The sequence below is a fragment of the Anastrepha ludens genome, chromosome 5 (genome assembly GCF_028408465.1).
Source record: "Anastrepha ludens isolate Willacy chromosome 5, idAnaLude1.1, whole genome shotgun sequence".
Classification (NCBI taxonomy): Eukaryota; Metazoa; Arthropoda; class Insecta; order Diptera; family Tephritidae; genus Anastrepha; species Anastrepha ludens.
In genome coordinates, this window is record NC_071501.1 from 73,602,089 (window position 1) to 73,620,753 (window position 18,665).

Consider the following 18,665-nt stretch of genomic DNA (forward strand, 5'->3'; position numbering starts at 1 on the left):
ATATGGCGGTGATGTCATTAAAGTTTCGCATATGTCCAAATTTGTCAGCAGTTTTTTTTTGATCAATTTCATTTTTTTTGTTGATAGTTGGCGTGCTTTTGCATTCTTCACAGCAGTAAATAAGTGACGAAAATTCCTTTGTATGGCTCCCTTCGGCTAATAGCTTATGTTTACGCATAATGGAGCATACACGTGCATATATAATAAAGACCGTAAACACTCAGATGGCTATATTTTCCAGACCTATTTTCTACGCATCACATGTAATTACTATGTAATGCCCACTCCTTGCATTCGCTCATCAGCAAACGTCGCGATTACGAATGTTATTTTTTACATTTGTACGGCCCATCCTGTTTTTTATGGTGACAACTACGAATGAGTTTGCTGACTTTCAACGCCTCCACAGGGCTTTTATTGCACCTAAATAAAATGTATGTGTACCTGAAATAGTTTTTTACAAACATTATCATATCAGTCGGCGTGTCGCAGTTAATTTTACTCTTGAGAAAAGCTAAAGGAGAAAAACTAATAGGTTGCGATGTGTTTGTTACACCTTCCTTTTACGCTCACTGATATATGTATTACAAAATTACTTTTACTACGCATTAGTTACCGTTGACACTTTTTCAGTTTAACTACTGAAATATGATTCGCAAGTAATGTTTTATAAAGTTTCGCTTTCGATTGATAATTCTGGGAAACTTTTTTGAGACGCATATTAAAACGTTCTTATATTTTATCAGCACTCAAAATCTTTATTATGGCGGTCCCGCTATAAATTCTTTTATGTATTCTATACATTTTAAAGCAATGCCAATTCCGATGAAAGATATGGTGTCACTTTGGTATGACTTGGTGTGACGCCCGGGCCTGATGTCCAAATCCCTGTATGATCGCAAAATGAAAACGTAGCTCTCAAGTTACCTCAAAAGTTTGCACAATATCACCTTGTTCACTGTTTTCTGAAAACTTGCTTCCTTATAAAAAGTTACTTTGTACATACAAAATAATTAATAGCACGAGCTATTCACAATTTCAAACTTGCACCTTATAATTCTAAAATTAAAAAAGTTTTAAAATGGCATAACAAAAATTGTTCTACAAATTCTAATTAAAAACCGTGGAATTGTGGGGACTAGTTTTGTAGAAGTTTTTTTAAATTTCGCATAAAGCTTGAACTTTGAATTTGTATGGTTCTATAAATGTTGAGATGGTATCGTTTGCCGTGTGCTGTATATTGTCAAAATCTCAGTACGATCTAAAAATGCAACCTGGCCTTCTAAGTTACTGCAAAAGCTTGCACAATACATACTTGCGACTTGTTGACTTCAGTTATTCAAGCAAAATTCAGTAGCGAACACTGAAATCCCGACACTAAAAAAGCAACACAATTTTTATTGCATTTTTGCAAACCTGACGTTGCAGCCAGTAACAAGTTTGGACTATTTATTTTTTAATTTCAATTATTTTCTTATAAAAATACAGTTCATACTACAACAAAAATCATATACCGCAAAGTCTTAGATTTTGTAAAAATGTATTGAAATTCGGCAGATTTTCATCAAAATTTCAAACTTTGTAATCCAAATTTCAGGAAAATTTTCGAATATTCAGTTGGGCATTGCTCGGACCACTTTGGAACGAATTATCCGCATTGATTCACATTTATTCCCATACAAGATTCAATTGACGCAAAGATTGTTGCCTGCGGACAAGCCCAAGCCTCGTCGATTGGAATGGGCCCAAAAAACACATGGGTCCGTCGAATATGGGCAACCCTGTATTTATAACCCTACTAAATCTAACTTGGGTACTAATTTCGTATTGAAGTTTTCGCGACGTAAAGTTGAAATTGTAGTGTTATCACATTCGCTCATTTTTTTATGTTTCGGTATTTTTCCGATTTTTTCGCACATTTAAAAAATAACACAAAAATGTATGTGATCTAAGTGTCACAAAAAAACCTTCAAGCCTATTGGCTGTTCAACAAGTTTTGCGGTTCGATAAGAAAAAAACAATTTTATTATTTCAGTATAGTCTCCTTGAACATAAATACGCTTGTTCGAACGAGATTCCAATTTATGAATTCCATCCCTGGGGTAGGAATCTGGAAGGGATGCAAAATACGCTTCCACAGCTGTTTCATTTGAAGAAAAACGCCTTTCACGCATGCATTTTTTTAGGTCTCGAAACCGTTGCAAGTTGCTAAGGGCCAAATAAGGTGAATACGTTGGATGCTTCAATACTTCGAACTTTAATTCATGGATTTTAGCCATTCTCAAAATGCTCTTGTGACGTGGTGCATTTTCCTGATGAAAAAGAATTTTTTTTTTGCAAACTGGGTTTTTTTTCATAAATTGTTTCTTTCAGCTGGTCTAAAAGGTAACAAAAATATATAAAGATTACAATAAATTATAATAATACAAAATTCCTTTCGCATCCCAAAAAACGGATAATAACACCTTGAACTGCAATTAACCGCTACAAAAGTATCTGGATTTCATTGTTCGTTACCGTAACCTCTCTAAAACTTTTAAAACTTTAGCGTACCAACTAGAAATTAAATTCAATATTCGTCTTTTAAATCTTAAGTTTTATGTTCTAAAATTTTCCAAAAAGAATGAACCAAAAATATTTGAGCGCATAAAGAAAAGTAAATGTATGCAAAAGCACTATCGCTTTTAAGGAATAAAATGATTTGAGCTTAAACTTTTCTAAAGATAAACAGCGGTGGCAAAAAACAAACTAAATGAAAAAGGGAATATCACAAAATGTATGTACATCAACCCCAGACGTTGCACACAATGCAGCGAATCCGAAAATTTATACACCCGAAGAATTTTTGTTCAGGTTCAAGGCCAAATGTGCATGCCTGTGTGCAGTGTCCGATCTGAGGGAAGTCAGCAAATGAATTGAAAGGTAGAGCAAAAAATTAATTCGCCGCTGGTTGGTATATATGCATGTATGTATGTACAAGTACATAAAAACTCTTTATGTGTTTTGTTTTAGTTTTTTGCATTGATTTTTGAGCCTTTGTTATATTATAGGGTTTCCTAATAAGGACGCGTCTATAGCGACCATATTGCCCAGGCGACGACTGCCATATCTGATTTTTATTATATATTCACTTATAGTGTTGAAAAATTTCTCATAAAAATAGTTAGGTCGGCATAGAAAAATACAGTTCCTCGCTTTGAACTATCCAGATATTTCACATTCCAGTAACCAGGATATTTCAGGGCAGATAAATTAACCCGGAAGGGACGGTCTCCACATTTATAGACCCAGTGCCATATTGTGGCCTAGGAAAGGTTAATTTCTCTCTTATTCAGGAAGTAGATGAAATATAAAGAATTGCATACTGGGGCAATCTATTTGGTTTATCGGAGTCAAAATCAGTGATATGAACCGATTTAAAGGTTGTATGGAATTAAATAGGAATAATTTTAGAATCATCACAGGAGTTCTATCAGGGTATTGTATATAGAATCACCATTCAGTTTGCAAGTTATGTAGGGAGGGAGGAAGATGAAAGCGCCAAATATGTGCCCACATCGTTTCCACTTCTGCTGCATAAGCGGAACTAACACCTAGGTAAACATATCTTATAAGAGGAGGAAATAATAAGACTTAATGAAATATGAAAAACACTGAAATTTATTGAAGTAGAATTGAAGTGAAAAATACTAGTAAAATTATTAATAACTACGATTTGTGGAGCTGGAGATATGATCATAGTTTGACTAGCCCACACACAGCGAGTAAAATGATTGAATGCTAGATACATTTTGTGAGTAGATTGAGAATCGGCTGATGCAATTTGATTTTCCTTGTGAGCTTTTCTGAATTCACCGCTTCCATGCCAATAACCGACAATCGGCCGATGTGCTTAAGGTTCATATAACACAGACCAATTCTCAAATTCAACCGGATCTATGCAGAAGCGCTAATGATAATGCCACATAGGCCTTTTAAATAATAAAAAAAAAGTTATTTTATTCCATTTCGACACGCTCTTATTGGAAACCCCTGCAAATACGCCGCGATGTTGGTGGAGTGCGGAGTGTAGAGTAGGCTTGCTGTTGCACCTCAGTAAGGAGCACTCGAACGCTTATCAACACGGCACTGACTCACTCAGCTACTCGTTCGATTTCTCATTCCCTTGCTCCATTCAAACATAAGTACACACATACGTGTGGTTTTAAATGTGGGTACGCATAAAAGCTCCACCACAATACTCACCGGCCATTTCTTTTGAGTGGCTTCTTTCCGCGCCACATAATAATTATGAAAGAGGAATGATGTCATTTTATATTTTTGGCGATGTTCACTTCGTGCGTTGCTTTTTCTGCGGAAGCTTCAATAAATTGCAACGCAAAACATTCGCTTAGCCTCAAATACGCCAAAAAGAAAACAATTACAATCTTACAAACAGGAAGAAAAATACAATAGCGTGGTAATATTTGCCACAAATCAATAACAATTAGTAGTGCTGTCCAAATTTATATAAACAGTTAAGTGCTGGTACGTTTTTAGTTCACATATGAACATATATAGTATTTCATACTATTGAACTTGTCTAGTTAAAATTTATTATATTTGCCATTTTTCTTTTGACATCTATTTGTTTACCACTTTCGAGGCGGTTATCAGCCCATAAGGCTTTCAATACGTTCAGCATAAACCCACTCATAGGCGTTTGAAGCTACAAATTTTTAATAGGTAATGTATGTGCCTAACTCAGAATTTATTCCATATCAATGTGTTTTCATATATACGCAATGTCCAGGTATCGCTGGCCACGTGGCTGTACAATAACCTCTGGTATGCAATAAAATTATTTTACGAACACAATTTGTCTGTGTGCTGCTTTCGCACCTTAGCCTGAGACGCATTTCTATTTATCTACCTTAATTTGTAAATATTCAATTATTTATTTGCGTCAAGTTCATTTATTGTTTACTCTTTTCTTTTAACTTTACTCGGTATGCAATGACGTCGCCTCAGCGAATTAACCAACCATTCATCAAATTGTATTGAAGCTAAGCAGCTGCTGAAGCCCATGGCTGAGTGAGTGTTGCGAGCTTTGCTCTGTTGGTTTAAAATGTTTTGTTAATTGTATACTTTCGAATATACATATAGGGTCATTGAGAAAACGCTGACTATGAAAGTCAATCTATCTTGCATTACTTTTTCGAGTTCACAACTCTTTTATTGCTGAATTAGTTCCAATTATGAACGTAGATTCGCCAAATGTCGTTCAGGGGAGCATTATAGCTAAATGTTGTCCTTCATTATTGCTTTTATTTGTGTTTACGTCCGCGCACTTGTGCCTAATAGCATTATAATTCACATGTAACAGCATAAAAGAATCGAGAAAAAGTTCCTGGAATATATTCAGAAAATTCAAAATACAAGTTTATTCCTCAAATTATCGCCTTCAAAATACTAATCGTCAACAGCAACGCACTTATGACAGCGTTTGGTCCAGCTCTCGAAACTTTTCTGCAACTCTATTTTCGGTATATCCATCAGCGCCGTTTTCGATTTTTCCATTTATTTCTTTCGGATATTAAAAGGTGTTCGCCGTAGTGAGTTTTTAACTCGATTAAACATAAAAAATCGCAGGGAAATACACGAATAATAACGGCATGGTGCAACGGTGCGTTATCAAACAGCCACAAGTTGTTTTCCCACAAATCCTTTCTTCTAAATACAGGAGTTATTTTCCCACAAATCCTTTTTTCAAAATTCACGAGTTGCTTTCGCACACTCCGAAATGGCGAATTGTTTCACGTAAACGTCTAATAACGTCCCTATTAATTGTCTGACCTTGTGGCTCAAATTCGTGGTATCCAATACCGGTATAACACATAAAAAACGTGAGAATGGCTTTCGTTTTTGTGGTTTGTTTTTTGGTCCATTGTTGTTGTTGTTGTAGCAGCATAAACATTCCCCCTACCTACGGAGTGACAGTCCGTGGCCGGATAAAAATCCGGGTCGTTTCGGTAACGTAGAACCGACTGTCGTGGAAACGTCTTGGTTCATTCGGAGTTCACTACTCACTCGCCTGGCAAAGATTCTTGTCCAGTAAAGATGCGTTTGATGAATGCTGGGTCGGATTCAGCCTTGGATATCATGTCTTTGGGACCAACTTTGCAGCAACACGGCACAAACCCAAGTCTTGAACGGATTCATAATCAATATTCAAGTATTCGTTTTTGCAAATTTAAATCCTTTCTTAAAACTGTAAAAAACCGAAAACACGTGCAGAGGTAGATTTAGTTAAACGGCGTAACTTTTACAAATATCAAGCAATGGTGATGAAATTTTGGTAGGAATATTAGTCACAGTTGTGGCAACCTAGCAAAAAAACCAAAATCTCAAATCAGTTGACTTAGATCGTTACCTGGTTGTGCCTGGAACTTTTTGATCAAGATGGTATGTACCGAATGCTTAGAATGATGAGAGGAATCGACTTAGTCATGTCTGTTTGTCTGTGCAAATATTAATATATTTCAATGAAACTTGGTACACAAGGTAGTTTGGTATTTAAAATCGGACCACGTCATTTAAAAGTAATATTCAAAGAAAGAAACAACTTTAAATCTCTGTTACATACGAAGCAAAATTAAAAGAAATACGACGCAGGTAAAATTTTGGAAAAAAATAATAATACAGTGACATGCCCACTTTTGGATCAATGCATGCATATCGACAAGAACTTAATAAAACTCGCCCAAATTTGGGACACGTATTGTCCTCATCACATTTCGATTCGGCATAAAAATTATTTCGATTCGGCATAAAAAATATCTTTAAAATCCTCGTCTCATCGACATAGTCAATTTTATTTTATTAAACTTTTTTTTTTTCAATCATAATAAACCGTAACAAGAAAAGAGAATCCAATATCAAAAGGTAATAGAGAAAAAGAGCAACAGCGTCGACTCCACGAAGATTACCCGTGAAGGGTTAAGAAGATGATCATTTTCATACTCTACCCGCAATTGGCCAAAACTTGCGTTTCTTCATGCCATAGCATTAAAACTGCAAACCACGTCTGAATGTGCTATGTGACTATATGGCATTCCAAAATTGATGCCCAGTGAAACCCTCCCGTAGTTTTTGGCTCGATTACTGCTTTGTTAACATTTTACAATCCACGCTTTGTTGCGTTACGACATTAAATTTTTAAGTTATCATACCGTCTTTGCGCAAGCAATGCATTGTGATCAGCACCCTGTACGGAGATTATTCTCATTCTCGCTTTGTATTTTCCAGAAGTTAACACTCGCCTCAAGCCATCATGCTTTAAATTTCGCTTAAGTGTGTCTGGATCGTTTTGGGATTTCTCAAAAAACAAAGCAAATAAATTAAAAGTAAGAAAACAAAACCATTCAAGTACGTACACACATATTTCTGCTACTTCACTCCAGCGTACCCATACCAACGGTTGCGTGTTCTTTCATTTATGCCTTTTGTGGCATAAATAAAACTTTCTGTGTTGTTTGAAACTTGTTTGCCAAATTACCACATACGAGTTACTACATGCATATATATTACCTTAATTTTTTTCTGAATTTGATTACGTTTCCAATTTTATGATTAACTTGCAAACAGCCAGTTTCAAGCAGTTAAAAGCGGTGAAAAATTCAACTGATAAATGAAGTATTTGTGTATGTGCGAAGGCAATGCACCTTAAGCTTTTGAAATGCAATTTTCAACATTATTTGCAGCAGTGGCTTTCGGGCGTATCCTTGAAAAATATTGTCAGACTAATTGACAAGTAGAGAGGTCATTACTTTGAGCGTGTGCTTTGCGACCGATTGTTCGGTGATTGAGGAGAACGAAATATTTTATGAAGAGTGTGGGGGCTTAAGTTTAAAAAAAAAGAAAAATACACTTTTTGCAATCGTTTGTAGAATTCTATATATTTTGTAGTACATTTTATGCACGAAATATTTCTATAAGTATTTATAACAAGAAACATTTTATTTCACTCACTCACTCTCATTATGGCAAAAATCACATCTTCCTCTTCACGTTGATCGATCAGGAATATACTTATTTGATTTTTTTGAAGATGTGAGTACGTAGGCCTCAAATGCTTTGTGAAGTGGAAGTAATTGATGGGTCAGACATAGCATAATTTACGACAAATACCGTTTGAGCTGATCTGGATCGTTGAGTCATACATTTTTTAGCTAAGTATAAAGAAAGTTATTTCCTCTGTAGTGCTTTGTATCATCAGCTAAAATAGCAATGAAACTGATGTAATACATTTAATGGTAGTAGTGCTAGTAATAGTACTACATAGTAATAACTACTTCTAAAACATGTGGTAAGACACCAAAGATCATTTAGGTTGCAGAATTAGGCCATTGGGCACACTAAAGTTACTAAAATTGTTCTATATTATGTTCCAAGGTTTCTACGATTAAGGTGATGATTCAATCTACAATGCCCTGATGATGTGGTGATTCTAAATTTATTCTTATTTAATTCCATACAATCTTTAAATCGGCTTAGGTTAAAGCTACCGATCATTGATTTTGATTGTGATGCACCCGGTAGATTGCCCCAGTATGATCTTATTTGTCTTTCTTCTACTTGCTGAATAAGAGAAGAAAAGTTACATTTTCTGATGCCACAAACGGAATAATGAATGTTCGACACTTTTTTTCATATAGAAGAAAATACTAAACACCATAAGCGAAAAAATTCTCAAAAATCAACGCAAATTTGAAATTACTTTAAACTTGCGCTTTATTATACCAAATCTCAATGAGTATACTTCAATTCAGATTAAGAAATTTGATGAAAATTTAAAATTTTTTTTAGCTGTGAAATCTTGATGAATTTTTTTTTAATTTACGCAAATTTTAAAACTTGTATTTATATTTGGATTAATAAAAATAAGTATTACATACCCGTAAACTATAAGAAACGCGCAGCGCTAGCTACAGACGCTTTCGTCTGAAAATATAGTATAGAATTAAAAAAAATGAAAATAAATTTTCAAAATTTCCTGATGCTACGAGGGCTGTTTGGAAAGTGCGTCCAAGTCTGAAAAATATCCTTTCGATTCTGCAATCACCTCCTCGTTTGAATAAAATCTATTTCCCGCCAGCCGTTTCTTCAAATTGGGCACAAATAGTAGTTCGAGGGATGGGGAACTGGGGGATGTGAAACGAGTTCGAGTACGCTATTTCAATTAATTTTGCCACCACAACTGCTGAGGCGTGAGCTAGCCGCTGGGTTGTCGTGATGGAAAAGGAAAATCACTCGACTTCCTCGATTCAAACGAATGCCAAACACAAAGAAATTGACCGATCTGGCTGAAACTTGGTGTGTGTTCTTCTAAGAGATGCTACTTACTAAACATAACTTCGATAGGCGTGAGTATTGCCATCCCTCTGACTTTGCACGGACTTTTCAAACGATCCGCGAATAGTTATTAGACGTACTGTATGCTACTTATGCACTAAAGGCCTATAATTAATTCATTACTTGATGTTCTTTGAATGAAATGCTCCATAGGTAAGAAAATACCTAAAAAGTCTAAACTGTATGAAACTCTTGCAAAATATTTGTGGCATTTCAGAAAAGAATTTTGTGAATGTGAATCAAGAATGCACTACTTAGATTAGAATTCTTCCCACTGGTCATATGAGCATTAAAAGCAATTCTTTGCATTCACTTATGTACAAAATATTGCCAGCAGATCTCCGTAAAGAGTGCATCGAGTATTTTTTAGGTAAGCAAAAAATCGTGTCAGGTGTGAGCTTCTGGCTGGGCATCCTCAATGTTCTTGCCATTCATACTCAGATCTGAAATCATTTGTAATAATTGTAAATATGTATGCTGTCATGTGAATAATAAATATATGTATGTATATTTCAATAAAAAAATTAAGTTCATTTTACATATATTCTTGGTGCAGGCAATGTATTCAGTACGTCAACATTTTGTAAATCGAGTTACTCTTTGTATAGTTTTCGATACAGCGACTAACCTAAACATTTGCAACTCTTTTCTCGTGCTTTTCTTATACTAAATAGCAAAGCTTTAAAATTATTTCTTATAATTGTTTTTATGTGTGCTTTACCGACATTCCTTATGTAAATGTATTATTAATTGTATATATTTTTAATTTTTATAGGTACGTACTGCAAATTTTCTAGTATATTACGGGTTGTGAGCGGTGAGTCAAATTATTTTTATTAAATTACATCATTTACTTTTATCCACACATTAGTGTGCACAAAATTTAATATATATATGTATGGTGGCGCAAAATTAATCAGCCAATTGTGCTTTCAAATAGCTTTTGTACTAAATAAAAAAAAGTGTTTTTTTTGATTGACTGTTTTTTTTATCTTTCCATTGCTTTATTTGTTTGCTACTGCAGCTGCTAATTCACGTCAGTTGAAAAAATTATAAATCTTCCGATGAGGTGATTAATTTTGCGCCACCCTGTGTCTAAGTAAATTAACTATCTATATAATTATACATTACATTAATATCGATTAGCCTGAATTGAGATAAAAGGCAATGTACTGAAATCTGAGGAAAGAATCATTCGTATTTATGCTCAATCATCACAAAACAAAATAATTTATTTTCAATTTGTTTTACTGTTTCTGGAATTTTTATTCTAAATTCCTCTAATGTCTTCTATATATAATATATAATACATATTATTATTATTTTTTGCAATAAACACACTTCAAATTAATTGATTTCATGACTCATCGTTTATTCGCCTTACGATCGCGTAACTTTTGCACTTTACTTAGAATTTCCTATAATGTGCATTTCAAACTATAACTACATAACAATTAATTGTCACTTTGAAATGACCTATACAAGATTATTATCTCGCTATTATTTCTAAATGTGCGAGAAACTACTTTTTGCAATGCACAATTAATTGTCTTTTTATTGGGCTTACTACAATGCGAATGTTGTCAGTCGGCAGTAAAATTACTTATACTTTTGTAACTTAAATCTTTTTAACTATGTAGGGTTTGAGCTGGTGCTGGCAGTGCTATCCAATAATCGATTTTTTTCAAGCTTACCGCTTACCGCTAGTTAAAAAAATTTCGATCTGAAAATTCGCATATTTATTTCAATAGCGTAATAATCCAAACAATTTTTTGTTATATAATTATGCAGATACTCTTCTTATATGCGGTGTAAAAAAATCGATTTGTGTTTAAATAACTTTTTTACTAAATAAAAAATAATATTTTGAGTGCTAGAAATCTTTATTTTGACCTCCACGTACGCGCTCCATTGCTTGTCTGCTTGTATACTGCAGCTGTCTAGTTCACAAGTGTCAAACGTAATTTACGTGCTGCGCCATTTGTAAAAATTGCAAATCTTCCGATCGTTATCATCATCAGCAACGTTGCAGCTCGGGGTGAGCTTTGGCTTCATCAACTAGCCTTCTCTAAGTTGTACGATTCCAAGCAGCTGACCTCCAGTTATGTATTTTCAATTCTCCAATAGGGTGATTAATTTTGCGCCGCCTTGTATCTTCATCATCTCATTAGATGAAAATATGTCTTCTTTCATTTAGGAAGGTATAACTAGTAAATTGAAAACTTTGAAGTTGTTTTGCTCAACATTTTGATTTTTTGGATTAGCACATTAGGCAAATTAGGGCAAACGAGAATTAAAAAAACACAAACTATACTTATACTAAAACATGTTTCAAGATTTGATTCGAATGCATTGTATACGTATAGTTTTGTAGCCTCTTTAATGCTTCCAAAAATCCTAATTTATACTTCTTTCGTTGAACCCAGCCAGTATGCAGAATATCAATGAAGCATCCACCATTAGTTTCTGTTCGTTCCTCCACCTAGAAAATAGTATAGTATAGTTTTTTATTGCTGGTAGATTGCCATCTATACCGCACGCTCTTGTTGTTGCTGTTGCAGCGCAAAAAATATTCTTCCTTAATTTTTATGGAATGTTGCGGAAGTGACAATCCTTGCACCGGTTTGAATCCGGGTGGTTCCGGTAACGTACTCAAGTCACAAACCTTTCACCGTTGTCCTTTGATGCCTGGCTTACATGTGCGTATTTTCCAAATTCCATTTCAATTTACCAAAACAAATAAAAACAACTTTCACAAATCGCGTGAAGTTTGGCGAATATTCACTAAGGTGCACGAATTCGGTCTAAAACTTGACTTTATGGTCAACTTCTATTCACTACTTTATAAACGAATATCCTTTGCTGCTAATTGCCTTAATTATGTAATGTAATACATTATAATTACATATATACAAAGCGCGTGCAGGAGACACATAAGCAAATATCTTGCAAAATCTGTACAGTTAAATTGTCAACTATTCCTATTTGTCATTGTTTGTTGGTCACTATTTTCTCAAAAAATATTTATTTATTCATCAATTTCTATTTTATCTCCTTCAAAGTAGTCTCCCTCAGATATAATACAATTAATTGTGCCAGCGTTTTTTCCAATCCTCGAAGCAGATCTGATATTCACTTTTTGGTATGACCTTGAGGCCTCTCAGCGATTCGGTTTTTATCTCCCCAATCGTCCGAAAACGCCTTCCTTTCATGGGTCTCTTCAATCTTGGGAACAGGAAAAAGTCGCGAAATCTGGGGGGAGAATCTGGTGAATACGGTGGCTGAGGCATGATAACAGTGTTGTTTTTGGCCAAATAATCTCTCACTAGCAAAGATGAGTGAGCAAGTGCATTATCATGATGCAAAAGCCATGAATTTTTTTCCCCCAATTCCGGGCGTTTTTTGCATATTGCTTCACGCCAACGGCGCGTAACTTCAAGGAAATACTCCTTATTAACCGTGCGACTTCGTGGTAAAAAGTCCTGATGCACTACGCTATGGTAATGGAAGAAAACAGTGAGCAAAACCTTGACATTTGCGCGAACTTTACGTGATTTTCTTGGTCTTGACTCTCCTGGACTCTTCCATTGGGACGATTGAGCTTTGGTTTCGATGTCATAACCAGTTATGACCATTTTAAGTAAGTCTAGATCATCGTTGACATCATTCAACAATTTCTGAGCGATGTTGTTTTCTTTCAAAATTTAGCAATTTCGGAACGAACGCTTCATGCCCAAAATTTCCGAAAAGATTGCTTGGCATGGGCCAACCGATATGCCGACATCTTCAGCAACTTCTCTTATTGTGATTCGAGGATTCTCCATAACAATTTTCTTCACTTTGTCAACATTTTCCTCGGTTGTTGATGTGCTGGTGGGGCGTCCAGAGCGAGCGTTGTCATTCACATCTTCTCGACCTTCTGTGAAAAGCTTGTACCACTTGTAAACATTTTTTTGACTCAGAGTACTCTCACCGTATGCCACTATCAACATTTTAAGTGTTTTTGAGTACGTAATTATATTTTTTACACAAAATTTGGTGCAACTTCTTTGATGCATTTTTCTCGTTAGCAGAAAATCCCCCAACAGGTAAAACACTTGTCTCATTTATGCCTCTCACAAATAAACTAAATCTGCCAAATTGCGAAAACCGTGAACATATCTTCGAGGCAAGTGTACCAACATAAAAAAAATAATAATCGAAAGTCGAATATATGTAGCCCGCGAAATTTAAAATTTCAACTTATTTTTTTAACACACCTCGTATGTGTGCTATGCAATCATATAGAAATAATGGTAATACTGCATATAAACTCGAATATGCCTTTACATAAATACTGTATATGTTGCCTATCGATATCGATAGCAATGTGTAAAGCTCCAAAGAATATTGCTTCTAAGATACTGTTTTGTTTTTTTGTAATAAGTGGAATTGACAATTTGCGCGCGCCACACGCATGCGCAATAAGTAATCAAGCGCTTACCACTTGTTCTTACTCTAAGCCATTGTTGCATTCGAACTCAATGTGCTAAAGTACTATACGGGCGAGTGTCACTCTGTTCATGCATGTAAATTCTCCTCAAATACGGTTTATTGCACTGCTCGCACTTGTGCTGCGGAACATTTATTTCATTTAATGACGAGCGCGATTGCTGGTCGATAATGGTATACATTTGTTTTTAAATTATTCTTCGCATACATATACGCAATCGAGGTTTTAGTGTTTTGCGCATTCGTTGTTCGCAGACATTGTGGCGACGGTCATGCCAACAAAAATGATCGCTGCACAACAGTAACCGTGTAATAATTGAGTCGATTACTTTTTCTCCTATCAATTATTATTAATTGTTTCCTCTCATACTCAACACTCTTTGCATAGTTATATTTTATAAGCTTAATTTAAAATGGGTTTTTCCCCACAAATTTTGTATGCGCAAATGCAAATAATAGCGTTAGTATAGCAGCGCACGTACATGCGAATGTATCCTATATTCGTGCTTTGTGAAACAAATGCCTGCTTAAGACCCTTGGTCGGGAATTATTGGGTAAATATGCAATTTAGTGGTAAAAAAAATATTTTCCAGAAAATATCACATTTACTTTAAAAGCCTACCTCACTTTTGTAACTCAATATACGCGTATATAAAATATATGGAAACGAACGGCTTCCGGTTTGGCTTTGGGTGGCCAAGAAATGGCAGAATTAGTCGAAATAAATTGGCACCCAGTTTAGGTCGACTGCGCCAAGTATGTTAATATTAATACTAAGAAAATTAAAAATACAGAAATTTTAAAAAACATTCGAATGCCCAGAGAAGATTTGGTTTTTATCATAAATACTCCAGATAGGCGCCGTAACCGAGTACGTTTATGTGTGATGCACAGACATTGGAGTTTGGGTTCGATATTCACAGCCAACATCAAAAAGATGGCATTCCGCGGCAAGCAGTGCGAATAGTCGAAAATATTTACTTCAATCAAATATTTGCCGACAGAGGAGAGGAGACAGCTGTCAATTGCTGTCCAGAATTTACACGATCTGTTTGTAAGCACCGTTCCGATCGTGTCGATTTGCCATTTAGGGTATTTTTAAAATATTTTAGCGTACTTACGCCAAGTGCGAGCGGCACCATTCTTAAAGACGTTCAACTAAAAATGGGCTTTTCTTTTGCGCGCGTTGCTTAAATTAAAACTTCAGTATGGCAAAAAAAAATTTACATCTTGCGATTTCTTCAATCAAACGCTCATTCACTCACTCGCGGCTTTTCTTTCGATTCCTCACACAATAACTGAATTTAGGTCATTTTCATTTTCGTTGCATTCACAGAGATTAGTTTATGCCACCACTTTTGGTAATTTCAGTTTTTTGCTTTGTTTTTTTTTTAATTTTTTTTCTTTAATGCCGAATTAATAATAGCCATAATGACTGACTACTCCTATGTATGTATGTGGTAGTTGTTGTTTGCCACTGCAAATACTCACCACTCAATTGTTATGCTTATTTTTACTACTTTTGCTGCCAGTGTTGCATTTGATTGATGTCTAAGAAAATTGACTGCCTTAATCGCCTCATTTTGGTGGATTCGTTACAAGCTTTTTGCCCTCTAGCTAAAGTCCGCCCGTCCGTCTCATGCCATAAGACGGTAGCAACAGTAACAATAGGTGTAGTTGGCTCTAACTGTATTGTTAGATGTTGAGTTACTTGCAAATTACTAGTCGATTACTTTCGAATCGGTAAAAATCAATTCGCAAAATTACTAGTGGCGCGGACTTTGAAGTTGATTTCATCGTTTCAGTGATTGCACAATTGACATTTACAAGAGGTTTTTTTGTTTATTTCAGAGAGTAATAAATGATTACATGCACACAAACATACATATTTATATAAGCAAGCGAATTCCGTTCATAGAAAACAATAAAAGTCATAACTTTCTATTTTTGTTTTTTAATTTTTTTTTTTTCGCATGGACAGCTTCTGAAATTTTTTAAAATTCTTAATAGATAATATTTCAATTTATTTCATATTTACATAAATTAAATTAAATAAGTAATTTTTTTTACTAAATACAAAAAACAAAAAATCATTTTTGGTAATGGTATCCTTTGGATCTTTTGGCCTTTTACAATTTTTTTTGTTTGGGCTCGTTTTATTGCATTTTCCAAGATTTCGTAAGATTTCCTGTCGAATATTCTCTTGAAGGACTACAAGTGTCTAAGGTTTGGTGGCATAAACACGCGACTTCAAGTAGCCCCAAAGAAAGAAGTCTGCGATGATTTAATTCGGGCGATCTTGCTTCTTGCGATCCAGCATTTGGTTGATGTTTCTTCGTTCTCAGCGGCTCGACAGCCACAGCCGACATATCCTTCGCCAAACGACCAGTCCGGTGACAGCAAAGCCCTACAAGATCTTTGGTTCCAATCTGATCGAGTCGAGTATATAAGCGCCGGAATGGTTGCTCAGTTGGCACGACACAATTAAGAAATCGACGTCGATATTCACACTGCACCCAACACCATCGACCGATTATTGGTAAAAAAAATCCACACAATTATTCCGCGCTCGTGTGAAGTGCAACGCTCCATGGCTTGTATACTTGTATACTGCAGCTGTCTAGTTCAGAAGTGCCAAATATGATTGATGGCGTCGTATCATTTGCAAAAATTATAAATCTTTCCTTCTATATGCAGTTTCACTGACACAGGTCGACAATGTTTTGTCCTATAAAAATGTAGGGTCATTTCCGAAGTAATTTTTTGCGTAGAATCCGAATCCGGGGTTTAAATTGCTCTATCACGTCAGGATTTTGAGATATCCTAACCTAAAAGTGCAAAAAACGCTGTTTTTGCCCATTTTTGAGGTTTTGTAGCTACGCAGATTTTGCTCTTCATAAAAAAGTAAAAATACTATGTGTACTTTTTTATGAAGAGCAAAATCTGCGTAGCTACATGACATAAAGTATAAGTCTTCCTCTTTTAAATGCCGTTGAGTTTGCTCAAATATCTTTATTTTTCACTGAGATATCGCATTTTGAAGTTTTTTTTTATTTTTTTTGTGCGACTATGTAATCGACCGTATCACGTCTCATGTTATCTCAATGGATTTTCGAATATCGAAAAATTCACAAACATGGAAACTTCAAAATGCGATATCTCGGTGAAAAATAAAGATATTTAAGCATGAAATTTAATTTTATTAGTTCATGTACTCGATGGAGATGGATCTTAGTAGTATGATTTGATTTCATCTAATTGTTTTGAAATAGTGCTTAACCCTTTTCTTTATTTTTATCTCCTCGCATTTCATATTAATTTTACTCGATTTATTTGTATACTTAAATAAAGATATGCGCTTTACTAACATTGGCGAATCCTCTAGTTATCTTTTTTCTATAAACAGAAATCAGTGAACACGAAAGTTGTCAACAAATGAAGGTAAATCAATTTTGCGTTATGTCAATGTTGGTTAAAATTATGGATATATGTGCTTCCAAGCCACTGAAACCTCATTTTAATTTTTGTTACTCAGCAAAATATTGCACAGATATTTTTGGCCTTTTGGCGTGGTCACGCCACAAAACTCACAAACCCACAAACAACTTTAAATGACTAGCATCAGCACCACACCTAGCTACAAAAACCAAACAACAACCCTTTACCTAATCGAAAACACATCCATACAAACATGTATGCTTACATAAATTCGTAGATACATTAGATACATATAGCGCATTTTGTTCACTAACACCGACCGCTCCAACCAACCGACCATGTAAATTCAAAAGCTTAATTTGGTAGCTGAAAAAATGAAATGCACACCCAAGGCAAGACAGCAAACAAAACCGCACCGTAATTATCAGTGCCTACAACAAAATTATGTGCATATGTGCGAGTTAAGTAGTAGTATCCATGAACCGCGTACGTGTTTACTGTACATTTTTAGAAGTCGGTAACAATTTTCCATTTCATGCTTTGATTTTATTGCTCTGCATGAATTGTTTGCTTTGACTCGAGTCATGACAGACATTCTGTCGTCAGGTATTTTGTTGGCTTTTATCTTGTGTGTAGACGAATTTTCACTTTACCAACCTAACCACACCGCTGCCAGAAATTGCAGTGATTCGCTGCGACTATTTATTTCTCATTTAGAGGTTAGTTACCTCTTCGATCTCGACGACTTTCTGTGCACTTTCCTACGGTGACGTGGTGTCACCTCTATTCATTTCCATTACGTCTGAAGGTTGTTTGCCTTACCTAACCTTGTTTTTACTTTCTTTGTATTTGTTGCAACCATGGCAACCTGTAAAACTCACGCCACAACAAAACACGCTCAACAATAACAAGGCCTCTATTTATATTCTCGTGAATAATAGTTTGCAAGTTTTTATTATTTTTTTGTGCTCACCACGTTCTTAGAATTCTTCAGGTTGCATTGCTAGGAACTTCTGCTTGCCACTAAAAACAAAAGCAAAAACCAAAAAATTTACCAAAGCAATTCAAATAACAACACTAATTTTGCGGGTTACCTAAAGGTGAAGCGGTGGCGTGGCGAGGGATTTATTGTTGCTCCTTCAATTTGCGAATAGATTTTGACCACAATTTCTATCACAATTGCCCGGCAAGAAAAAATATATTGCATGGTTTTTTTTTGTTATTGTTATAGCCTTCGCTAAAAGTGTTTCACTTCAAGGAAAGGGCAGTGATTAAAAAATTTTCCCTTGAAAAAGTGTGACTTGTTTTCGTAGGAAATGTACAAGGAGTTCATAAAGAAACTG

General features: G+C 35.2%; 1 protein-coding gene across 2 annotated transcripts in view; it reads left to right on the top strand.

Annotated features, from left to right (window-relative positions):
• The window catches only part of LOC128863876 (protein bunched, class 2/F/G isoform-like), a 176,218-nt gene that overhangs the window by 98,853 nt on the left and 58,700 nt on the right, over positions 1-18,665 (top strand). The window contains exon 4 of one of the 2 annotated variants that reach the window (XM_054103277.1): positions 10,169-10,234. The exons of the other annotated variant lie outside the window; for it this stretch is intronic. Within the exon in view, the coding sequence (XP_053959252.1) occupies positions 10,169-10,190 (22 nt within the window). The 3' untranslated portion in view covers positions 10,191-10,234. Of the gene's footprint in view, positions 1-10,168; positions 10,235-18,665 lie in introns of those variants that run through there. 2 annotated transcript variants of the gene reach the window in all.